The sequence below is a fragment of the Anabrus simplex genome, chromosome 11 (assembly GCF_040414725.1).
Source record: "Anabrus simplex isolate iqAnaSimp1 chromosome 11, ASM4041472v1, whole genome shotgun sequence".
Lineage (NCBI taxonomy): Eukaryota > Metazoa > Arthropoda > Insecta > Orthoptera > Tettigoniidae > Anabrus > Anabrus simplex.
Window position 1 is genome coordinate 96,715,435 of NC_090275.1, and position 20,639 is coordinate 96,736,073.

At 41.4% G+C, this 20,639-nt stretch overlaps 1 protein-coding gene across 1 annotated transcript in view; it reads left to right on the plus strand.

Moving 5' to 3' along the window:
• Nucleotides 1–20,639, plus strand: part of LOC136883181 (membrane cofactor protein) — a 341,137-nt gene that overhangs the window by 168,239 nt on the left and 152,259 nt on the right. The window contains exon 7 of the mRNA XM_067155363.2: nt 243–574. Coding sequence (XP_067011464.1) covers nt 243–574 — 332 coding nt within the window. The remainder of the gene's footprint in view (nt 1–242; nt 575–20,639) is intronic.

Genomic DNA, 20,639 nt, shown 5'->3' on the forward strand with positions numbered 1-20,639 from the left:
TAGGCTTACTGGATGACAGAGTAAACCATATCCCTCTTGGGCATTTGTGGCTGAATTTTAATTAAATTTGTCGGGTTAACACCAAATGTGTCACCAGAGATCTTTTACATTCCGACATCATATCTCTGCCGGGTGTGAACCCATGATCTTGGGATCCGGAGGCTGAGCCGCTGCCACTTGATATGCTTGTGATGCTGATATATATATATTGCTCCATTGAGGGGTGTGTTTCCTTGTTCCAGTGAGTCCACGAACTTTAGCCGAGTACCTGAGTACTGGCGGTATTCTGCTCATCTCGACGGCCACTGTGGTGGGTGTGATGCTGATCCTGCTGGTGGTGTGTCTCGTGGTGGTCGGTCGACGTCGCGCGCATCGTCCTTGGCGAAGCATGCACCACCATCGCTCGCCGTACTCTCGAGGATCCACCACCACAGTTGGGGTGAACTCCGAGGCAGCTTCGTCCCCGGGCGGGGTCGCTCCTGCCTCCATCGCCAGCTCTGCCAGCAACACCCTCATGCACGATCCTGATCGCGTGGCGCTCATAGCCTACGCCGACGGCGTGCAGCTCGGTGAGGTGAGTCCTTCATCTCTCCTACATATAAAAGAACAGGGTATCCTTGGTAATGGTTCTCGTATTTTACAGAGGAGGCAGCACTCAACAAATAATGGCAAAAAGGTCCTATGAAAATTAGTCGCAATCCGCATACCATCAATGATCACCATGTCATTAATCTACTCTTCACAACATGTGCTCGATGTGACCGCCATCCATTGCAATGCGGCCGCATGGAATCATGCATTCGTTGGAACACCCCTTGGCTGTTGCCGGATTGCATCACAGGCATTAAACGCGCGTTCTCGTAGTGCATTCATATCATTTTTGGGAACCGCATATTCCATGGTCTTTACATGTCCTCAGAGCCAAAATGTAAAGGGTTAATGTCAGGTGAACGGGCAGGCCAATGTATTGATCCTCCCCAATCAATCCATCGCTCATGTTAGGTGTCGCTTAACTTTAGGATGCAATGGGCCGGTGACCCATCATGATAAAACCATAATGCAACGCACCAGTAGGTTTACGGCCAATGTTTAGGTAGGAACATATTTCCGTCTTTTGTTGCGTACGACCCTCCGTAAATTATTGGAACATCCTGATAATTGGTACTAGTGATAGCGGACCATAACCCTGAATATATTGGGTTTGCGACCAATGTTTATAGGACCTTTCTTCCTTCGTTTGTTGTGTGCTGCCTCCTCTGAAAATATTTGAACCTTTTTCAAGGACACCCTGAATAAGTAAATCGTGAAACAATCAATACCAATTTCACACAATATATGGTTCATATGAAGTTGTAATACTTGTTTCGAATATCCGTTTAGACTTTAATATAATTTAGCGGGATAATTTGGCGTGTAGATTGGAACTGAATCCGCTATTAACCACGTTCATAATCGGGAGTAATTGAGCTTTTGGGCGTGGTGCACATGAATTCAACTGTTGAAATTTCGATTATGTTTCGTTTGACATAAATGCGTCCTATGACTAGAGGAGTCCCGAAAATTTGTGTAACGTAACGCGACAAAATGTGTGACGGAATTGTAACCATAGCAACTGTGGAGACTCTGATGTAAGGTATGAATGGATGACCAGACAATGTTATCTAGCAACCGTGCAGGCTGTGATGTAAGGTATGGATTGATGGCCAGACAGTGGTACCTAGCAACCGTACAGACTGTGATGTAAGGTATGGATTGATGGCCAGACAGTGTTACCTAGCAACCGTACAGACTGTGATGTAAGGTATGGATTGATGGCCAGACAGTGTTACCTAGCAACCGTACAGACTGTGATGTAAGGTATGGATTGATGGCCAGACAGTGTTACCTAGCAACCGTACAGACTGTGATGTAAGGTATGGATTGATGGCCAGACAGTGTTACCTAGCAACCGTACAGACTGTGATGTAAGGTATGGATTGATGGCCAGGCAATGTTACCTAGCAATCGTACAGACTGTGTTGTAAGGTATGGATTGATGGCCAGGCAATGTTACCTAGCAATCGTACAGACTGTGATGTAAGGTATGGATTGATGGCCAGGCAATGTTACCTAGCAATCGTACAGACTGTGATGTAAGGTATGGATTGATGGCCAGGCAATGTTACCTAGCAATCATACAGACTGTGATGTAAGGTATGGATTGATGGCCAGGCAATGTTACCTAGCAACCGTACAGACTGTGATGTAAGGTATGGATTGATGGCCAGGCAATGTTACCTAGCAACCGTACAGACTGTGATGTAAGGTATGGATTGATGGCCAGACAGTGTTACCTAGCAACTGTACAGACTGTGATGTAAGGTATGGATTGATGGCCAGGCAATGTTACCTAGCAATCGTACAGACTGTGATGTAAGGTATGGATTGATGGCCAGACAATGTTACCTAGCAACCGTACAGACTGTGATGTAAGGTATGGATTGATGGCCAGACAGTGTTACCTAGCAACTGTACAGACTGTGATGTAAGGTATGGATTGATGGCCAGGCAATGTTACCTAGCAATCGTACAGACTGTGATGTAAGGTATGGATTGATGGCCAGGCAATGTTACCTAGCAACCGTACAGACTGTGATGTAAGGTATGGATTGATGGCCAGGCAATGTTACCTAGCAACCGTACAGACTGTCATGTAAGGTATGAATGGATGGCCAGACAGTGTTACGTAGCAACCGTGCAGACTGTATCTTATAGCTGGTTGCCATTTGAAATTAGCAATCGTTGATGGATGGCCATGTCCGGGAAACATATTTATGATCACTTGGTTTTCACTAAGGGTGAAGTATTTTTTTTTCTTTCTTTACATTTGTTTTATTTAAGATTGCGAACTTTTAGTTATCGTAGTCTGAGAACGGTGCTACATATTACTTACGATGAAACATTTTCGATCGCCTCTTCTGTTATCCCCCGCCATTTCAGTGTTGAATTTTGTTTCGCTCGTTTTATTTGCGATATTCTCTGCTTGTTGTACGAGGTGACTAAAACAAATAACCCACTAGGGGATTCACAGCTACGTAGCTTCCTCTTTCTTGTGCCAGCCTCCTCAATTTCAATTTTCCTATCCTACCAACTTGGTCAACTCGGTTCTATTCCGACTGTATATTATGCATATAAATGTTTTAACTCACTGTAAGAAGGAGAGACATCTGTTATATTGTATGGAAGAACGTGAAAACTGGGCGGGACACGGGACACTTAGTTTATGTCGTAGAGATGAGGAGGAGTGCGTCAGGACTGGCGGCTCACAGAACTTCTCTCTCAGTTGCTAATTCTCCTCAACCTAGTTGTCCTAAATGATGGATATCAGTCTGAGCCAGGTCAGTACCTCCCAATGCGAGCTCGTATCAGCTAACGTGTGTGGTTGGCGGTTCGCTTAGTGCAGGCTGTTTTATCGCGTAGAATTGTGACGTCTCGGGTCGCATGAATAATGCCTGGAGGGAAGAGTGGACTGCTTCAAACCCTGACCAGCTAGGGTTGATATCTGACCCCAGTGGGAAACTTGCTGGGTTCAACTTGCCAAGAAGAATCTGGGCTTCGTTGAACAGAGTGCGGACTGGTCTTGGTCGCTTTCTACGACTTTTCAGAAGTTGACGTCGTCTTTAAACGTAGAAATCAGATCATACCATGCACCTAAATATTTGATCCATTACCGAGCGAATTGACCACTCCGTTGGGATCGCCTAGTTGAGAGTTTGCATGGTGGGTTCGAATCACCCTGTCGTCAGCCCTAAAGATTATTTTCCATGGTTTGCCATTTTCTACCAGGCTGTACCTTAATTACGGTTACGACTGCCACCTATCCTATCTTAGTCTTTCCCACTCTTGCGTCCCTCGAAAAACTTCGATGTGTCAGTGGAACGTTAATTCTGCATCGAAATTTCATCTATTTTACGTCAGCTGATATGAAGTGCAGGTTCTGATTCAGTGGGAAACTGGAATGAAATACACTTGTGAGATATGTTGTTACCTTAGTACACTGCTTATTTGTAAATAATATATATGCATATTAACACTGATGCTTTCACGACCCGTACTTGTAGACACAACGTGGGCTTTTGGGCTTATGCCGTGCCATTAAAACGAGGTTCGTTTCGTCGAAAACTTTTCTCCACGTCTTCAGAATAAAATCTCGACTGTTCCCGAGGAATTCTTGTACAACAATGAAGCTTTGAATTTAAGAATATTTCACCGTTGGGGAATTGTAGTGGTACGCTGGTGTATGGATGACACATTTTTGGTATGGACAGAATATCCTGAAAAACTTCTTGTAGTTTTAAACCACTTTAATTGGCAACATCCTTCAATTAAATTTACTATGGAGATGGTGTTGGACGGATGCCTTCCTTTCTTGGATGTTCTAGTAGGAAACCGGACGGCTCCTTAGGACATACCGTCTATCATAAGCCAACTCATGCAGATTCTCACCACCATCTAGCTCATAAACAGGGCATTCTCACGACGTTAGCCATGAGAGCGACACGAATTTGTGAGGCATCAAATATCTGGGAGGAGATGGACACACTGAATGTCACGTTCAAGGATAATGGTTACAATGAGATATGCATATATACACAAAGCTCACAGGAAGAAGTAGTGAAGGGAACTGCCTACCTGCCCTACATTCACAACACCACAGACAGAATTGCCAAGGTCTTTCACAAGCATAATATAAACACCGTGTTTGGAATCGTCCCTAAAATTGTCATAGTTCAGGTAAATGCAAGGAAAAATTGTGCGCACTATTACACCCTGGGGTGTACAAAATTCCCTGTACTTGTGGCAAGTTATACATTGGCCAAACACACCAGTCCATTGGGACTCGCATCAAGGAACACGAAAGAATTATCCGTCTCAACCAGCCAGACAAGTCAGCAATAGCTGAGCACGCCCTATCGTCGGGTCATGATATCGTGTTCCAAGATGTTCGAACTCTTACCCACACTAAACAGTACAGGTCTAGGATTATACGGGAAGCTGTGGAAATACATAAAAATCCCAACGGTTTCATCAGGGACACTGGCTATCAGTTAATACGTGGTTGCCAGCCATTGAGGATTTACGTCCTGTCCTTTCTATATTGTTGTTTCGTTTCCGTGTTTTCCAAAGTCGTACGTTTGTCATCAGCAGTTGGTTCATTCCATGCTATGTGTTATGTGTTAATGTCATGTTGGAGCTTAGTGATATCGTCAGCTCCTGTAAGGAGCGCTGTGCCAGCATACAGCGGGCCACCTGGTGACGAACGAGCGTACCACTACAATTCTTCAACGGTAAAATATTGTTAAATCCAAACCCTCATTATTGTAGAAGAATTCCTCGGGAACATTCGAGATTTTATTCTGAAGACGCGGAGTAAAGTTTTCTGCGAAGCGTAAAGAGGTTTTTCAGCTTGTTTTCTTGACACGGCATAAGCCCATGTCATGTCTACAATATGTACTGCAAATACACTCTTGCCGATTCTTCAGGACTGCAAGCCTCAGAAGCATGGATGATCAAAAATCTCGACATCCATCATGGCAACTAGGAAAGAGGCTGGTTGAATCACAGGACAACATGAATAATGCCTGGAGGGAAGAGTGGACTGCTTCAACCCTGACCAGCTAGGGTTGATATCTGACCCCTGTGGGAAACTTGCTGGGTTCAACGCAGTTGGACAGAGTACGGACCGGTCTTGGAACATGCAACTTCTGGCTCCACAAGTGGGGGAAAAATTCCAGCCCTCATTGCGACTGTGGTGACGCGGCTCAGACTGTCCACCATGTTGTGATTATGAACCCACTTCGGAGCTTCCAGGGAGGATACCACGAACTTCATGCGGCAGGTGAAGAGGCAGTGAATTGGCTAAATTTTCTGGACACTAAATTAAGTTATATTACCATCCATTGATCCTTTCTCCGATTGCAGTTCTATCTGCTTTAAGTGTATATAGTTTTAAGTGTATATATACACATAGTTTCTCTGTACCCTCTATATGCCATGCGAAATAAAATAAAATGTCTACAATATATAAGCATCTTCAGAAAACATATGGCTAGTACTTACATCGGAGTATCTCAAAATCTAATCTAGTTGAGACTGGTCTTGTGTGAGAACATCAGAGTTGGGAAGTAATTGTGTAAAAGTAATCGAACTCTTAAAACAGGTCGTGAAGACCAAGAAGCGGAACACTCGTTTCAAACCTCGCGGCCCTTGGCTAACTTACGACTTGTTTTAAGTTGCCACCTTCCCACTACTCGGTCGAATTTTGAATTACTACTCTAAATTACTAAAAATCTAAATTAAATGCCCTCTGAAAAGGCCCATTTGTTAAGAAGGGAAGCTTTTCATCCTCTAAATTATTCTTTTCCTAAATTAAAAATTATAATTTTAATAGCCTAGCGAAGATAGGTTTCATTCCTGACATGGGGGAAAACTTTTCTTCTGCATGACAGATCGCTTCTCCCCCGCCAGTGTACGTGATTGTGATTTTCCGACTCATCGGCACGTCGCGGAAACAGATGAGTAGAAGGGTATAGTTTTCACCCTGTGACTCGCATGTACTCGCACTTCTGATATCTTGAGTAAATAAGTATTTTTGTGTGTAGTTATTTCCTCCTCATCCGATTACGTCGTACTTACTTTTGCTACTCCCTTTCATATATAAGTTAAATGAACCAATTCTTAAAGAATAACCCACATCAAATCTTATTGCAATGTAATACGGTGGATTCTGGACAAACTTCGGGGACACAGGATTGAAATTAATTGCCAGGAATTGACATTTCTGTTTAAATATGTATTTCTCTGTGTGTGTGTGTGTGTTTTTTTGTCAGCTTGCTTTTAACTCTGCATTGGGAAGATGGGTGATTGTCTAACTCCTGGTTCTATAGATATTTGAAGATCAAAGTGATCGCGAGCAGTGGCAGAGGTTTACTCCTCAGTCTTTGTTTCACAATCTGGGATTGTTAGTTTTAGTGCTCATTGGAAAGGTTTCACCTTGGATGATCCAAGAATATAGCGCTGTTGTTCTGCAATGTATTTTTGAGACATTCTGTGTTTCTTATTCTAGGTCCAGGTTAATTCTCAGTGTTGCGATATAGAATACAAGAGAAGCCTGAACTCCTACACTTCAGTTACTTATTTCCCTAAAATCTTCTTCGGGATTGTAACTTTTGCACTGTTTTTGATCTTAACGAAGATTAAGAAATGTGATTCTTTTTGATGGATAGATAACCTAAACATACGTAATATTCTTATAGTTGCTGTAGTAAGCCTATATTTGTTCCGTCCTTTTGCTGTTGGCTTTAAAAAAATCTCCTTTAGTGCCTGTTTTCATTTACTTCTGTCTTAATATGTACTATTTGTTTTGCGAGTCTAATAATAATAATAATAATAATAATAATAATAATAATAATAATAATAATAATAATAATAATCATTTGGAACACCAGTTAAATTTCCCGAGGGATAGGCAGCTCACTACTCTCGCTTGCTTGGTGGGTTGCCTGCGAGTATCGAATTAGGCGTCCACTTGCGTCAGGAATTTCAACTATCCCTCGGCAGATAACAGTGCCTGATGTTAGAATGAGATAATGAATATAACTTCCAAATAATGTATTATTATTATTATTATTATTATTATTATTATTATTATTACGAAGGGAGTCATTTGGCCTCGCCTACCAAGTTGCAGACTTGAAGCAGTGCCATCTAGGCGGTCTGCGTACGCAATTGGACATCCCGATTGTACTGCCGTCTAGCAACGAATGCGGAATTCTATTGTACAGTTCCTTTGGCTGAGTTTATTTTATTTTATTGTGTGACAATGTGTGCGCCACCAAAGATCTGTAATATGCTAACAAAATGAAATGGTGTGCCATTCAGGGAACGATTGCTTCAGCCGGCATTCGGGTCGAAACCGCGAACTTAGGCTGTGAGTCGGGCACTATACCACTGATCTACCGCACTAGCATTTCCTCTTAATAATAATAATAATAATAATAATAATAATAATAATAATAATAATAATAATAATAATAATCTTGACCCTTTTCAGTATTTATTCGGGGCAGTATTTGGTGTTGGGTTAGGGACTCGTGCACTACCCGTGTCACAGATTCTTGCACCAACAATAATAACAACAGGATGTCATCTACACATGCAAACACAGTTCGACACAGAACACACTTTCATACAAGGTTTAACTCTCCAAGCTTTCACAAACTACAATCACGCCATTTTCTTTTAAACACACTCCCACAGTTCAACATTTTCAGTGAGTACATAACCAAGTTCAAGGAAGTAAACAACACAAATAACAAATACTACTGGTTTTTCACATTTCATGTAGATTTGGCCTAATTTTATGCCCGACGCTAACCCTGTGTGGAGGGATGTATTCTCTATTGATGTGTCTGTGGTGGTTGGTAGTGCGATATGTAGTATGCAAACGAAGATACGAGAGGAATTAACGATACGCAATTACAATCCGTGATCCGGCCTGCAGTCGAACCCGGGGCCCTCTGAACTGAAGGCCAGTATGCTAATCACTCAGTCAAGGAGCTGGGACTACTACTACTACTACTACTACTACTACTACTGTTCGGTTCATGGCCAATAACGAGAGAACTCCGTAAGCAAGTGGGCTAATTGATTGGTCTGTAATCTGTCTGTAATCTCGTGGTTGTGAAAGCGCAAGGACAGAGAACCGCAGGTTATAATTCTTAGGAGAGCTAGTTTCTCTTTCCGTACTTCCGGCTGGAACTGTTGTTGGCGATAATAAAGTAAGGGCCTTCCGCGTTCCTCACCACTTTTCCATGCTCCGATTTTCGCTTCTCTCATTGGATGCTAAAGCTCACCGCCTTCTTCCTGTCTAGCCCCCCTGCTCAAGACCGAACGTGGCCAGTCCTACTTGCTGACAACAGATGGCATCCGTGTCTACACATCGTCTTGCCGTATGCCTCATTTTCTGTTTACACATGCTGATGAAAGGTACATGCAGTAGTAAAGGAAAATGTAAATCATACCGATGATAGTAATAAGGTGAAATTATCGGGAACAGTGGAAGTGAAAAAATAGCTAATATAACACATGCAGAAAAATTCCGTAAAGCCTACACTATCACTTGGAGTATGTACAATAAGAAATCACTTTCCACTTAAGCCAAACTCCGACACTACCACACAGTTGTTCTCCCATAAGCACTTTACGCATTTGGGACGTCATCCTTAACCATCAGCATCAAGGACACAGAGAAAATAGAACGGCGGATACTCGGGAAGATATTTGGACCCAAGATTCAAGACGGTATCTGGATGCCTAAAAGTTCAGAAGAACTGTATTCTATGACTGAGCGATGCTCCTCAGTTGCACGGAAGAGGCGTATGAAATTTTACGGACTCAGCAAGAATGGACAACTCTCGACTGACCAAAAACATAGTTTTCATCATTAACGGAATCCGACAAACCAAATTACGCTAGTTGGTAGACACTCAAGGCTTTTAAAAGCAGGAAAGTATGAAGATAAAGTTGGCATTCAGGAGGACAAATTGGGCAAATATTCATTTATGGGTACAGGAGTAAGGGATTGGAATAAATTATCAAGGGAAATGTTCAATGCAATTCCAAGTTCTTTCAAAATGTTTAAGAAAAAGCTAAGTAGACAATTGATAGGGAATCTGCCACCTGGGCTACAGCCCTAAATGCAATCATTAATGATTGATTGATTGATTGATTGATTGATTGATTGATTGATTGATTGATTGATCGATCGATCGAGTCACTGGTGTTGTTTCGAGAAAGTACATCTTGGCAATTATCCCCTCTTAAATCTCATTCGAGGAGAGGGAATAAGAAAAGGCTGGCTCTTCGAAGATAGAAGGTATCGGAAAAAGAAAGGAAAAAGCCTTCTAAAGGTATGGGAAATGGGACTATCTAGGCCTGGATTTGGAAAAGAACAGGAGTTGATCAATGGAGGTAAGGTAAGAAAGCTGGAAACGAGGTGGCTTGGGCAAGGGGAAAGCAATGTCAGTCGCCGTACCACAGTTCCAAGTGGAGAGTCACTGCAGGAGACCTTTCTCTTCGCCTCTTGTGACAGGCGGGAGATTCTGAGGGTGTATTCCGTAACACCCCCACCTACAGGGGTTTAATTTATAAGTGACAAAATTTCACCACAGGGAGAATGTTGTGGGTGATGTGTGTACATTGTTAATTGGAAAGTTAGGGTTTATAAGTTACTTGTCCATCTCCTTGAAGTTCTGTTCAGAGGGGTCGGGATCAATCACCAGCGGGGCAGGGACTTTGAACTGCGCGTGTTTAGTACATCTGGCTTGGTTACTAAATGTTTGTGTTCCTGTTAGTACACTTCTCTTCATCTACAATACGTACAACACACTATCAACCACCACTGATACACATAATAGAGAATTCATTTCTCTGCATTAGGTTCGCGTCAGGAAGGGCACCCGACCTTAAAACTTGCCCAAAACTTGCCGACCCCATGAAGGAGAATAAGAATAAGAAGTGATTATTCATTAAGTATCTAGGACTTCATGTTCCGTCCCATATTTGGCTTATTTGAGCACCTTCAAGTGCCACTGGGCTAAGCTGGTATCGAACCCGCAAACTTAGGCTCAGAAAGCCAGTGCTCAACATATGAGGCTTTCGGACCAGCAAGTTCCTGCGTGACAAACTTTCCATCATACGACTTCTCGTAAAACATACAGCGATGATAAATAATATTATTATTACTAATATTATTAAAGATAAATATTCCATACTTTTGTTGGATTGCTGTGAGTGATGTGGTCTTAAATGCGGTTACTTACGTCCGAATGACTAATTCTGGTTTATTGTGTAGAACTATGTCAGAGGGCACAACGACTTTCTACCTCTGAGTGAGTGTCGATGTTGTATGAAAAGTTAACCTCTGTACCGCAGAAAGATTATGGCTCTAAAAGCTGTGTGGTTTACAAACACTGGCCACATTACTTGCATTCCAGCCTGAGAAGTAAATTTCTTTTTATTTGTTTCGCTGTGTTAAATTTTCTGAGTGCTATCCGGATTCCTTCGTTGGCCGGTCGTGTATTTGGGGAGACAGGTAAAAGCCGCAGAGGTGTCGGAGGAATTATACACACACATGCCGACCTCACTTCGCGTGGCTCAGCACTATTCCAAGTCACAAATGGTATTCTCTTCCCAGTTCCACTTCTGTGAACTGGTAGTAACATGAGTGATGCGACGTTTAACTTATCGTTTGTCCCAGGGGGTGTTCGCGAAATTCGCATAGGGTTCGCCTAAATGTTTACCTAATGACGGCTTTTGAGATAATTGTTATGGTATTATTATTATTATTATTATTATTATTATTATTATTATTATTATTATTATTATTATTATTATTATATGCATGTGAATAGTCCCATTAGAACTACGCAAAATACTCAGAGGCGCACATTTGCCTTCTTTTTTGTGACCATACTTGTATGTCTTTCATTCTTTTACTGGGGACTTCATTTCTGTCTTCAGACCAGGTGGTTCAAGTATTCTTCTTTGGTCTTTTCTCTTGGTCAACTTGCCATTTGTAAATAATAATAATAATAATAATAATAATAATAATAATAATAATAATAATATACAGTAAGTAATGCCTTTCATGGGGGTCCAAAATTAAATATTATAAAACAGTAATTAAACCAGAAACTCTAAACATGAATTTCAAAGGCCAGACAGAGAAACTCGAGCTAAAAGAAAGGAAAATTTTATGAAAGACCATAAGACCAAAATTTCAGGACAAGAAGGTAACATACATCAAGAATGAAACGCTCTACAAGAAAATTGAAAAACTGCCCTATAGTATGCGGAAAAGGATACATTTTTACGGTCATCTGAGAATGAACTCTTAATGGGTTAACCAAACAAATCTTTGACTTCTTCCGTAACCGAAAAAACACATTGAAAGACTATCATATTCACAGGACATGTTCATTAGTATGTTCTGCAGAAACGATTAGCATTTCAGTCACCTAAGTTCAGCATGTGTCCTGTAACTCAGCTGGTTTAAAGAAACTGAAAACGACCTAGTAGAATTAAAAATGACAGAAAATCCACTATTCGATCGAACAGCTAAAGTAATAACTAAAAACGAAAATATAAATTGCCAAGACAAATCTACATTAAAAGCCAAACTCATTGTCTCGCAAGACGAGAGGAAACGAAGATCAGAAATAATGAGACATACTGGGCACTAAGAAAAGACCAACACACAGGGAAATGATTGATTCATTGTACCCCAAAGAGTGTGAAACGAAAGAAGAAAGAATAATAATTTATTATTACAAAACGTTACGCCTGGAATATCCAACTATGGCAAGTATGACCCCATCTGGACTAAACATACTCTTTTATTTTATTTTATGACGTAATTGCCTTCTTCCCGTACTCAAAAGGGTACGGAAAATGACACTTTGCCATACTGTAATTACACTCATGTTCATAAAAAAAATAGAACACCTTGAAAGACTAGATATAGTAAGTTCATATTCACAGGACATGTTCATTAGTAAGTTCTGCAGAAACGATTAGCATTTCAGTCACCTAAGTTCAGCATGTGTCCTGTTGCCTAGCAGGCACTGGCTGCTTCACGGTCACTAATAACTTGTTCCATGCTTGGTGGCATCGATGCGTATAAGGCGCGAATGGCGTCCTGGGGTATAGCCATTCATGCTGCGTTCACCTGGTTCCACAGTTCATCTTTGATGGGTGGCATTGGGTTACAGCACCGCACCTGTCGTCTCTCCATATCCAACACATTTTCGATTGGCGACAAGTCCGGTGATCGGACGGGACAGGGCAACAGTCTGGCACCCTGTGACAACAAGAAGGCACGTGTTCGTACAGCAACATGTGGTCGCGCATTGTCCTGCAGAAATATGGTGTCTGAGGTGTCGTGCAAAAAGGGTATGGCTACGGGTCGCAGGATGTCATTCACGTAGGTCAAACTGGTCACAGTGCACTGGACACACACCAACTGTGATTTGTGGTTGTACCCAATAGCGCCCCACACCATAAGACCTTGCGTTGGCGCTGTATGTCTTGTTTGAATGCAGTCAATGTGATGCCTCTCACCCTGTCTGCGGCGATCCAAAATGCGGCCATCATTTTCAAACAAACAGAACCTGGATTCGTCCGAAAACATTATCTGCTACTATTTCTGTCCCCAGTGACGTAGTTCCATACACCGTTTCAGTCTAGCATGTTTATGCATATTAGTTAAAGGTAGCTGGAGAAATGGACGACGCGCTGGTAACCCAGACCGTAATCAACAGCGACGGACAGTCACTCCTGATAGTGTACGATGTGTTACACTGTTCCCCCGCTGCACAGAGGCGAGGAGGACGGAGATCTGTCCTGCAATGCCATTCAGATAAGGTATCGATCTTCACGGAGGGCGGGGATCTAGGTGGTTCGACGAGCCCCATCTGGTCGTGTTCTACAATCTTCTGTGAACCTTTCTCTACACACACGTCGCACTGCCGGCGCACTCCGTCTCAAACGAGCAGGAATTTCCCGGGTGGATGCATCACGTTCTCTCATGCCAGTAATGCGCCCTTTTTCAAACTCATTTTACAATACGGTTCTCGCATACGTCTGCGAGGCATCCTGCACCGTCTGTTCAAGTTACACTGATCCATTACCTTCGGTTTATAGCGACAACGAGAGCCGCAGGCACATTTTACCAGTCGGTGGTGGTGCGCCGAAATGTCGATGTGGACCTTGAACCTGAGGGCCGACATGGTTTAAATGCTAATCATTTCTTCAGAACATACTAATGCACATGTCCTGTGAATATGAACTTCCTATCTCTAGTCTTTGAAGGTGTTCTGATTTTTATGAACGTGAGTGTACTTTGCGCACTGCTTTATTACAAATCGTCTCTGATGGGTTGAACTCTGCTTCAGAGTAACGTAGACATGGATAGTCAGAGAAATCATGAATCAAGGAATACCAAACTTAACCTTGTTGAATTATATCTCTACCTGATTGCAGTACAGTGGTTGCATATCAATCAATACTGATCTGCATTTAGGGCAGTCGCCCAGGTGGCAGATTCCCTAACTGTTGCTTTCCTAGCCTTTTCCAAAATGATTTCAAAGAAATTGGAAATTTATTGAACATCTCCCTTGGTAAGTTATTCCAATCCCTAACTCCCCTTCCTATAAATGAATATTTGCCCCAGTTTGTCCTCTTGAATTCCAACTTTATCTTCATATTGTGATCTTTCCTACTTTTATAGACGCCATTCAAACCTATTCGTCTACTAATGTCATTCCACGCCATCTCTCCGCTGACAGCTCGGAACATACCACTTAGTCGAGCAGCTCTTCTTCTTTCTCTCAATTCTTCCCAACCCAAACATTGCAACATTTTTGTAACGCTACTCTTTTGTCGGAAATCACCCAGAACAAATCGAGCTGCTTTTCTTTGGATTTTTTCCAGTTCTTGAATCAGGTAATCCTGGTGAGGGTCCCATACACTGGAACCATACTCTAGTTGGGGTCTTACCAGAGACTTATATGCACTCTCCTTTACATCCTTACTACAACCCTTAAACACCCTCATAACCATGTGCAGAGATCGGTACCCTTTATTTACAATCCCATTTATGTGATTACCCCAGTGAAGATCTTTCCTTATATTAACACCTAGATACTTACAATGATCCCCAAAAGGAACTTTCACCCCATCAACGCAGTAATTAAAACTGAGAGGACTTTTCCTATTTGTAAAACTCACAACCAGACTTTTAGCCCCGTTTATCAACATCTGTCCATCAACATCTGCTGTCCATCTCACAATATTTTCGAGGTCACGTTGCAGTTGCTCACAATCTTGTAACTTATTTATCACTCTATAGAGAATAACATCATCCGCAAAAAGCCTTACCTCCGATTCCACTCCTTTACTCATATCATTTATATATATAAGAAAACATAAAGGTCCGATAACACTGCCCTGAGGAACTCCCCTCTCAACTATTACAGGGTCAGACAAAGCTTCACCTACTCTAACTCTCTGAGATCTATTTTCTAGAAATATAGCAACCCATTCAGTCACTCTTTTGTCTAGTCCAATTGCGCTCATTTTTGCCAGTAGTCTCCCATGATCCACCCTATCAAATGCTTTAGACATGTCAATCGCGATACAGTCCATTTGACCTCCAGAATCCAAGATATCTGCTATATCTTGCTGGAATCCTACAAGTTGAGCTTCAGTGGAATAACCTTTCCTAAAACCGAATTGCCTTCTATCGAACCAGTTATTAATTTCACAAACATGTCTAATATAATCAGAAAGAATGCCTTCCCAAAGCTTACATACAATGCATGTCAAACTTACTGGCCTGTAATTTTCAGCTTTATGTCTATCACCCTTTCCTTTATACACAGGGGCTACTATAGCAACTCTCCATTCATCTGGTATAGCTCCTTCGGCCAAACAATAATCAAATAAGTACTTCAGATATGGTACTATATCCCAACCCATTGTCTTTAGTATATCCCCAGAAATCTGATCAATTCCAGCCGCTTTTCTAGTTTTCAACTTTTGTATCTTATTGTAAATGTCATTGTTATCATACATAAATTTTATTACTTCTTTGGCCTTAGTCTCTTCCTCTATCTCGACATTATCCTTGTAACCAACAATCTTTACATACTGCTGACTGAATACTTCTGCCTTTTGAAGATCCTCACATACACACTCCCCTTGTTCATTAATTATTCCTGGAATGTCCTTCTTGGAACCTGTTTCTGCCTTAAAATACCTATACATACCCTTCCATTTTTCACTAAAATTTGTATGACTGCCAATTATGCTTGCCATCATGTTATCCTTAGCTGCCTTCTTTGCTAGATTCAATTTTCTAGTAAGTTCCTTCAATTTCTCCTTACTTCCACAGCCATTTCTAACTCTATTTCTTTCCAGTCTGCACCTCCTTCTTAGTCTCTTTATTTCTCTATTATAATAAGGTGAGTCTTTACCATTCCTTACCACCCTTAAAGGTACAAACCTGTTTTCGCATTCCTCAACAATTTCTTTAAACCCATCCCAGAGTCTGTGTACATTTTTATTTACCGTTTTCCACCGATCATAGTTACTTTTTAGAAACTGCCTCATAACTGCTTTATCAGCCATATGGTACTGCCTAACAGTCCTACTTTTAAGACCTTCCTTTCTATCACATTTATTTATAACTACCACAAAAACAGCTTCATGATCACCAATACCATCTATTACTTCAGTTTCCCTATAGAGCTCATCTGGTTTTATCAGCACCACATCCAAAATATTTTTCCCTCTGGTTGGTTCCATCACTTTCTGAATCAGCTGTCCTTCCCATATTAACTTATTTGCCATTTGTTGGTCATGCTTCCTGTCGTTCGCATTTCCTTCCCAATTGACATCTGGCAAATTCAGATCTCCCGCTACAATCACATTTCTTTCCATGTCGTTTCCCACATAGCTGACTATCCTATCAAATAATTCCGAATCCGCATCAGTGCTACCCTTTCCCGATCTGTACACTCCAAATATATCAAGTTGCCTATTATCTTTAGAAATGAGCCTTACACCTAGAATTTCATGTGTCTCATCTTTAACTTTTTCGTAGCTTACAAATTCTTCTTTCACCAGAATGAAAACTCCCCCTCCCACCTTTCCTATCCTATCTCTACGATACACACTCCAGTGCCGTGAGAAAATTTCTGCATCCATTATATCATTTCTCAGCCATGATTCAAGTCCTATTACAATATCTGGTAAATATATATCTATTAAATTACTTAATTCTATTCCTTTCTTTACAACACTTCTACAGTTCAACACTAACAATTTTATGTCATCCCTACTTGATTTCCAGTTCCCTAGGCCATCCCGTTTCCCTGAATGTACCTCCCTATTACCCTTCCAAACAAATTTCCTAACTTATACGTACCACTGCGGTTTAAATGAAGGCCATCCGAGCGCAGATCCCTTTCTCCTACCCACCCATTAGGATCTAGAAATTTCACTCCCAGTTTCCCACATACCCACTCCATAATCTCATTTAAATCCCCAATCACCCTCCAGTCAGTATCCTTCCTACACAGTATTCCACTAATAACAATCTCCGCTTTCTTAAACTTCACCCGTGCTGCATTTACCAGATCCCACACATCTCCAACTATGTTGGTACTTATATCAGCTTGCCTTACGTTGTTGGTACCAACGTGAAACACTACCACCTTCTCCTTCCCCTCCTCCCTCTCTTCTACTTTCCTCAACATCTGCCTCAACCTAATTCCTGGATAACATTCTACCCTGGTTCCCTTTCCTCCACACACTTTCCCCACGTGTCTAACGATGGAATCCCCCATGACCAGAGCCTCAACCCTACCCACCTCATTTGATCCCCTCCCCTCCTGGTCAGCCCTATCTTTCCTGAAAGCTGCAGAAGCTACTTCCTCCTCCCTTTTCTTCTTCCCATGACCCTCTTCCACCTGTCTTTTCTTATCCTCTACTCTACATTTCCCTTTCCTACCTTTTCCCTTCCTCCTACTTCCACGCATCTCAGCAACAGTTCCCTGTCCCTCATCTTCCCTCTGTTGTTCTACCTGGAGTGACTCGTACCGATTTCGCACAGAGACCTGTCCTGAATTCTGATCCTGAATAGAGCCCTTGGCCTGCAATCTCCTTCCCCTTAGAACATTAGACCACCTGTCTTCTACAACTCCTCCCTTTCCTTCCCCTCCCTCTTGTACACCTACTGTAACCTGTGCATTGTTTGAGGGAGTCCTATCTTCCTTCCCGTCTTCTGTGAGTATCCTAATTATCTCCCTCAAACTTTCCAACTCCTCCCTCATACCCCTCAATGCCTCACCACACCCACAATAAGTACACTCGCGCTCCTTAGCCATTCTTTACGGGGGGAAAATTTTAAATTAAAAAAATAAAATAACTTATTTGCAAGAAAATAAATGAACGGAGGGATATATTGTCTGGGATAGTACACAACAATAAGGTAATTAAGATACGACTACACTACAATAGTACTTAGTCGTGCTCTATTATTTTTTATTTTTATTTTTTTATCCTACAACCCCTAACAGGATAAAAGCTGCTGTTAATTACTGAATATCGAAAGTAATACACAAGAACTACACAATTCCAAACTGCAATTAAGCCTATCCTAATTTCAACAATATTTTAGTAAGAGTTTGTACGGATACATCTACCACACCAGTACTACACAAATATTTTACAATAATAAAATAAGCACACCAAATTCTAATAGGATATTACTCGTATACTACTGTACAGTACACTACAGTAATTTTTAAACTACTTTCAGACGTATCCTAATTACGATACCGGTACCGTACCGTACGTCACTACTAAGCACAACAGAAATGAAATTTGCAAGAACTACTGTACTCAAGGATTACCAACGAAGCTAAATGCTTAGACAAATTATTATTAGTATTACGGTCTAATAGATATACACGAAAGATAACACAAGAATATACAGTAGCACGCAAGATACGGCACTATACTCCTCTACACAAAAAATGGCGTCTGTGTATTCCCATTTCAAGTAGTATGTCGCTATCACAATACTTACTAATACATACATACTTAGAAATTATAGACCGTTATGCCTTTCAGCGTTCAGTCTGCAAGCCTCTGTGAGTTTACTAAACGTGGCCACAAGCCTCTACTATTGTAACTAGTCCTATGGCCTCATTTAGTTCTATACCTCTTATCTTTAAATCGTTAGAAACCGAGTCTAATCATCGTCGTCTTGGCCTCCCTCTACTTCTCTTACCCTCCATAACAGAGTCCATTATTCTCCTAGGTAACCTATCCTCCTGCATTCGCTTCACATGACCCCCGGGTTCGATTCCCGGCCGGGTTGGGGATTTTAACCTTAATTGGTTAATTCCTGAGGCACGGGGGCTGGGTGTATGTGCTGTCATCATCATCATTTCATCCTCATCACGACGCGCAGGTCGCCTACTGGAGTCAAATAGAAAGACCTGCACCTGGCGAGCCGAACCCGTCCTGGGATATCCCGGCACTAAAAGCCATACGGCATTTAATTTTTTCTGACATGACCCCACCACCGAAGCCGGTTTATGCGTGCAGCTTCAACATCGAGTTCATTCCTATCTTAACATTTATCTTCTCATTCCGATTACCTCCTGCCATTGTTCCCACCTGTTTGTACCAGCAGTCATTGTCGCTACTTTCATGTCTCTTACTTCTAAAAGATATCCTGAGTCCACCCAGCTTTCGCTCCCGTAAAGCAAAGTCGGTCTGAAAACAGACCGATGTAAAGATACTTTCTTCCGGGAGCTGACTTCCTTCTTACAGAACACTGTTGATCGCAACTGCGAGCTCACCCCATTAGCTTTACTACACCTTGATTCAATCTCATTCTGGGAGAACACACAACCGAAATACTTAAAATTATAGGTTAATTCATTTTCAACAGATAAATATCGCATATATCACAGTATATCATAAAGTTCGTATTCCATCATTAATCCAGGACCAGAGGACCATGTTTACGATTCTGGTAGTTTAGTTTAGGAATGTTTTATTTTACCTGCCAAGATTAAGGCCTTCAGGCAGTCTCTCCATCTAACCAGGCACTGAAATATGCATATATTACATTGTATTACTTAACAATAATTAGATTTAATACAAATGATGTTAATAATAATACAAGCATGAAGAGTGATGCGATTAAATTAAGATTAAATAAATTAGAAACAATAAAAGGATACATTCTTAAAACTAATATTCTATATGAAAAAAAGAGGTAGTGCATAAAATTTAATAACATTTGAAAAACAAATCGGGTAAGAATTTTAGACGGTAGCTCAGTGGACTGTTCGCTTCTACAAATAACATTATTTTTTTTTATTACAACATAACCAGGTGTTGGATTGCAAAACTTTCCCAGGAGCAGACGTGGACTCTGACCACAACTTGTTGGTCATGAAATGCCATCTGAAGTTGAAGAAATTGAAGAAAGGAAAGAATGCAAAAAGATGGGATCTAGACAAGTTGAAAGAAAAGAGTGTGAGGGATTGTTTCAAGGAGCACGTTGCACAAGGACTAAATGGAAAGGCTGAAGGAAACACAATAGAGGAAGAGTGGAGAGTCATGAGAAATGAAGTCAGTAGGGTTGCTGAAGAAATGTTAGGAAGGAAGAAAAGATCAACTAAGAATCAGTGGATAACACAGGAGATACTAGACCTGATTGATGAACGACGAAAATACAAGAATGCTAGAAATGAAGAGGGCAGAAAAGAATACATGCGATTAAAGAATCAAGTTGATAGAAAGTGCAAGGTAGCTAAGGAAGAATGGCTGAAGGAGAAGTGCAAGGATGTCGAAGGCTGTATGGTCCTGGGAAAGGTAGATGCTGCATACAGGAAAATCAAGGAAACCTTTGGAGAAAGGAAATCTAGGTGTATGAATATTAAGAGCTCAGATGGAAAGCCACTTCTAGGGAAAGAAGACAAAGCAGAAAGATGGCAGGAGCATATCCAACAGTT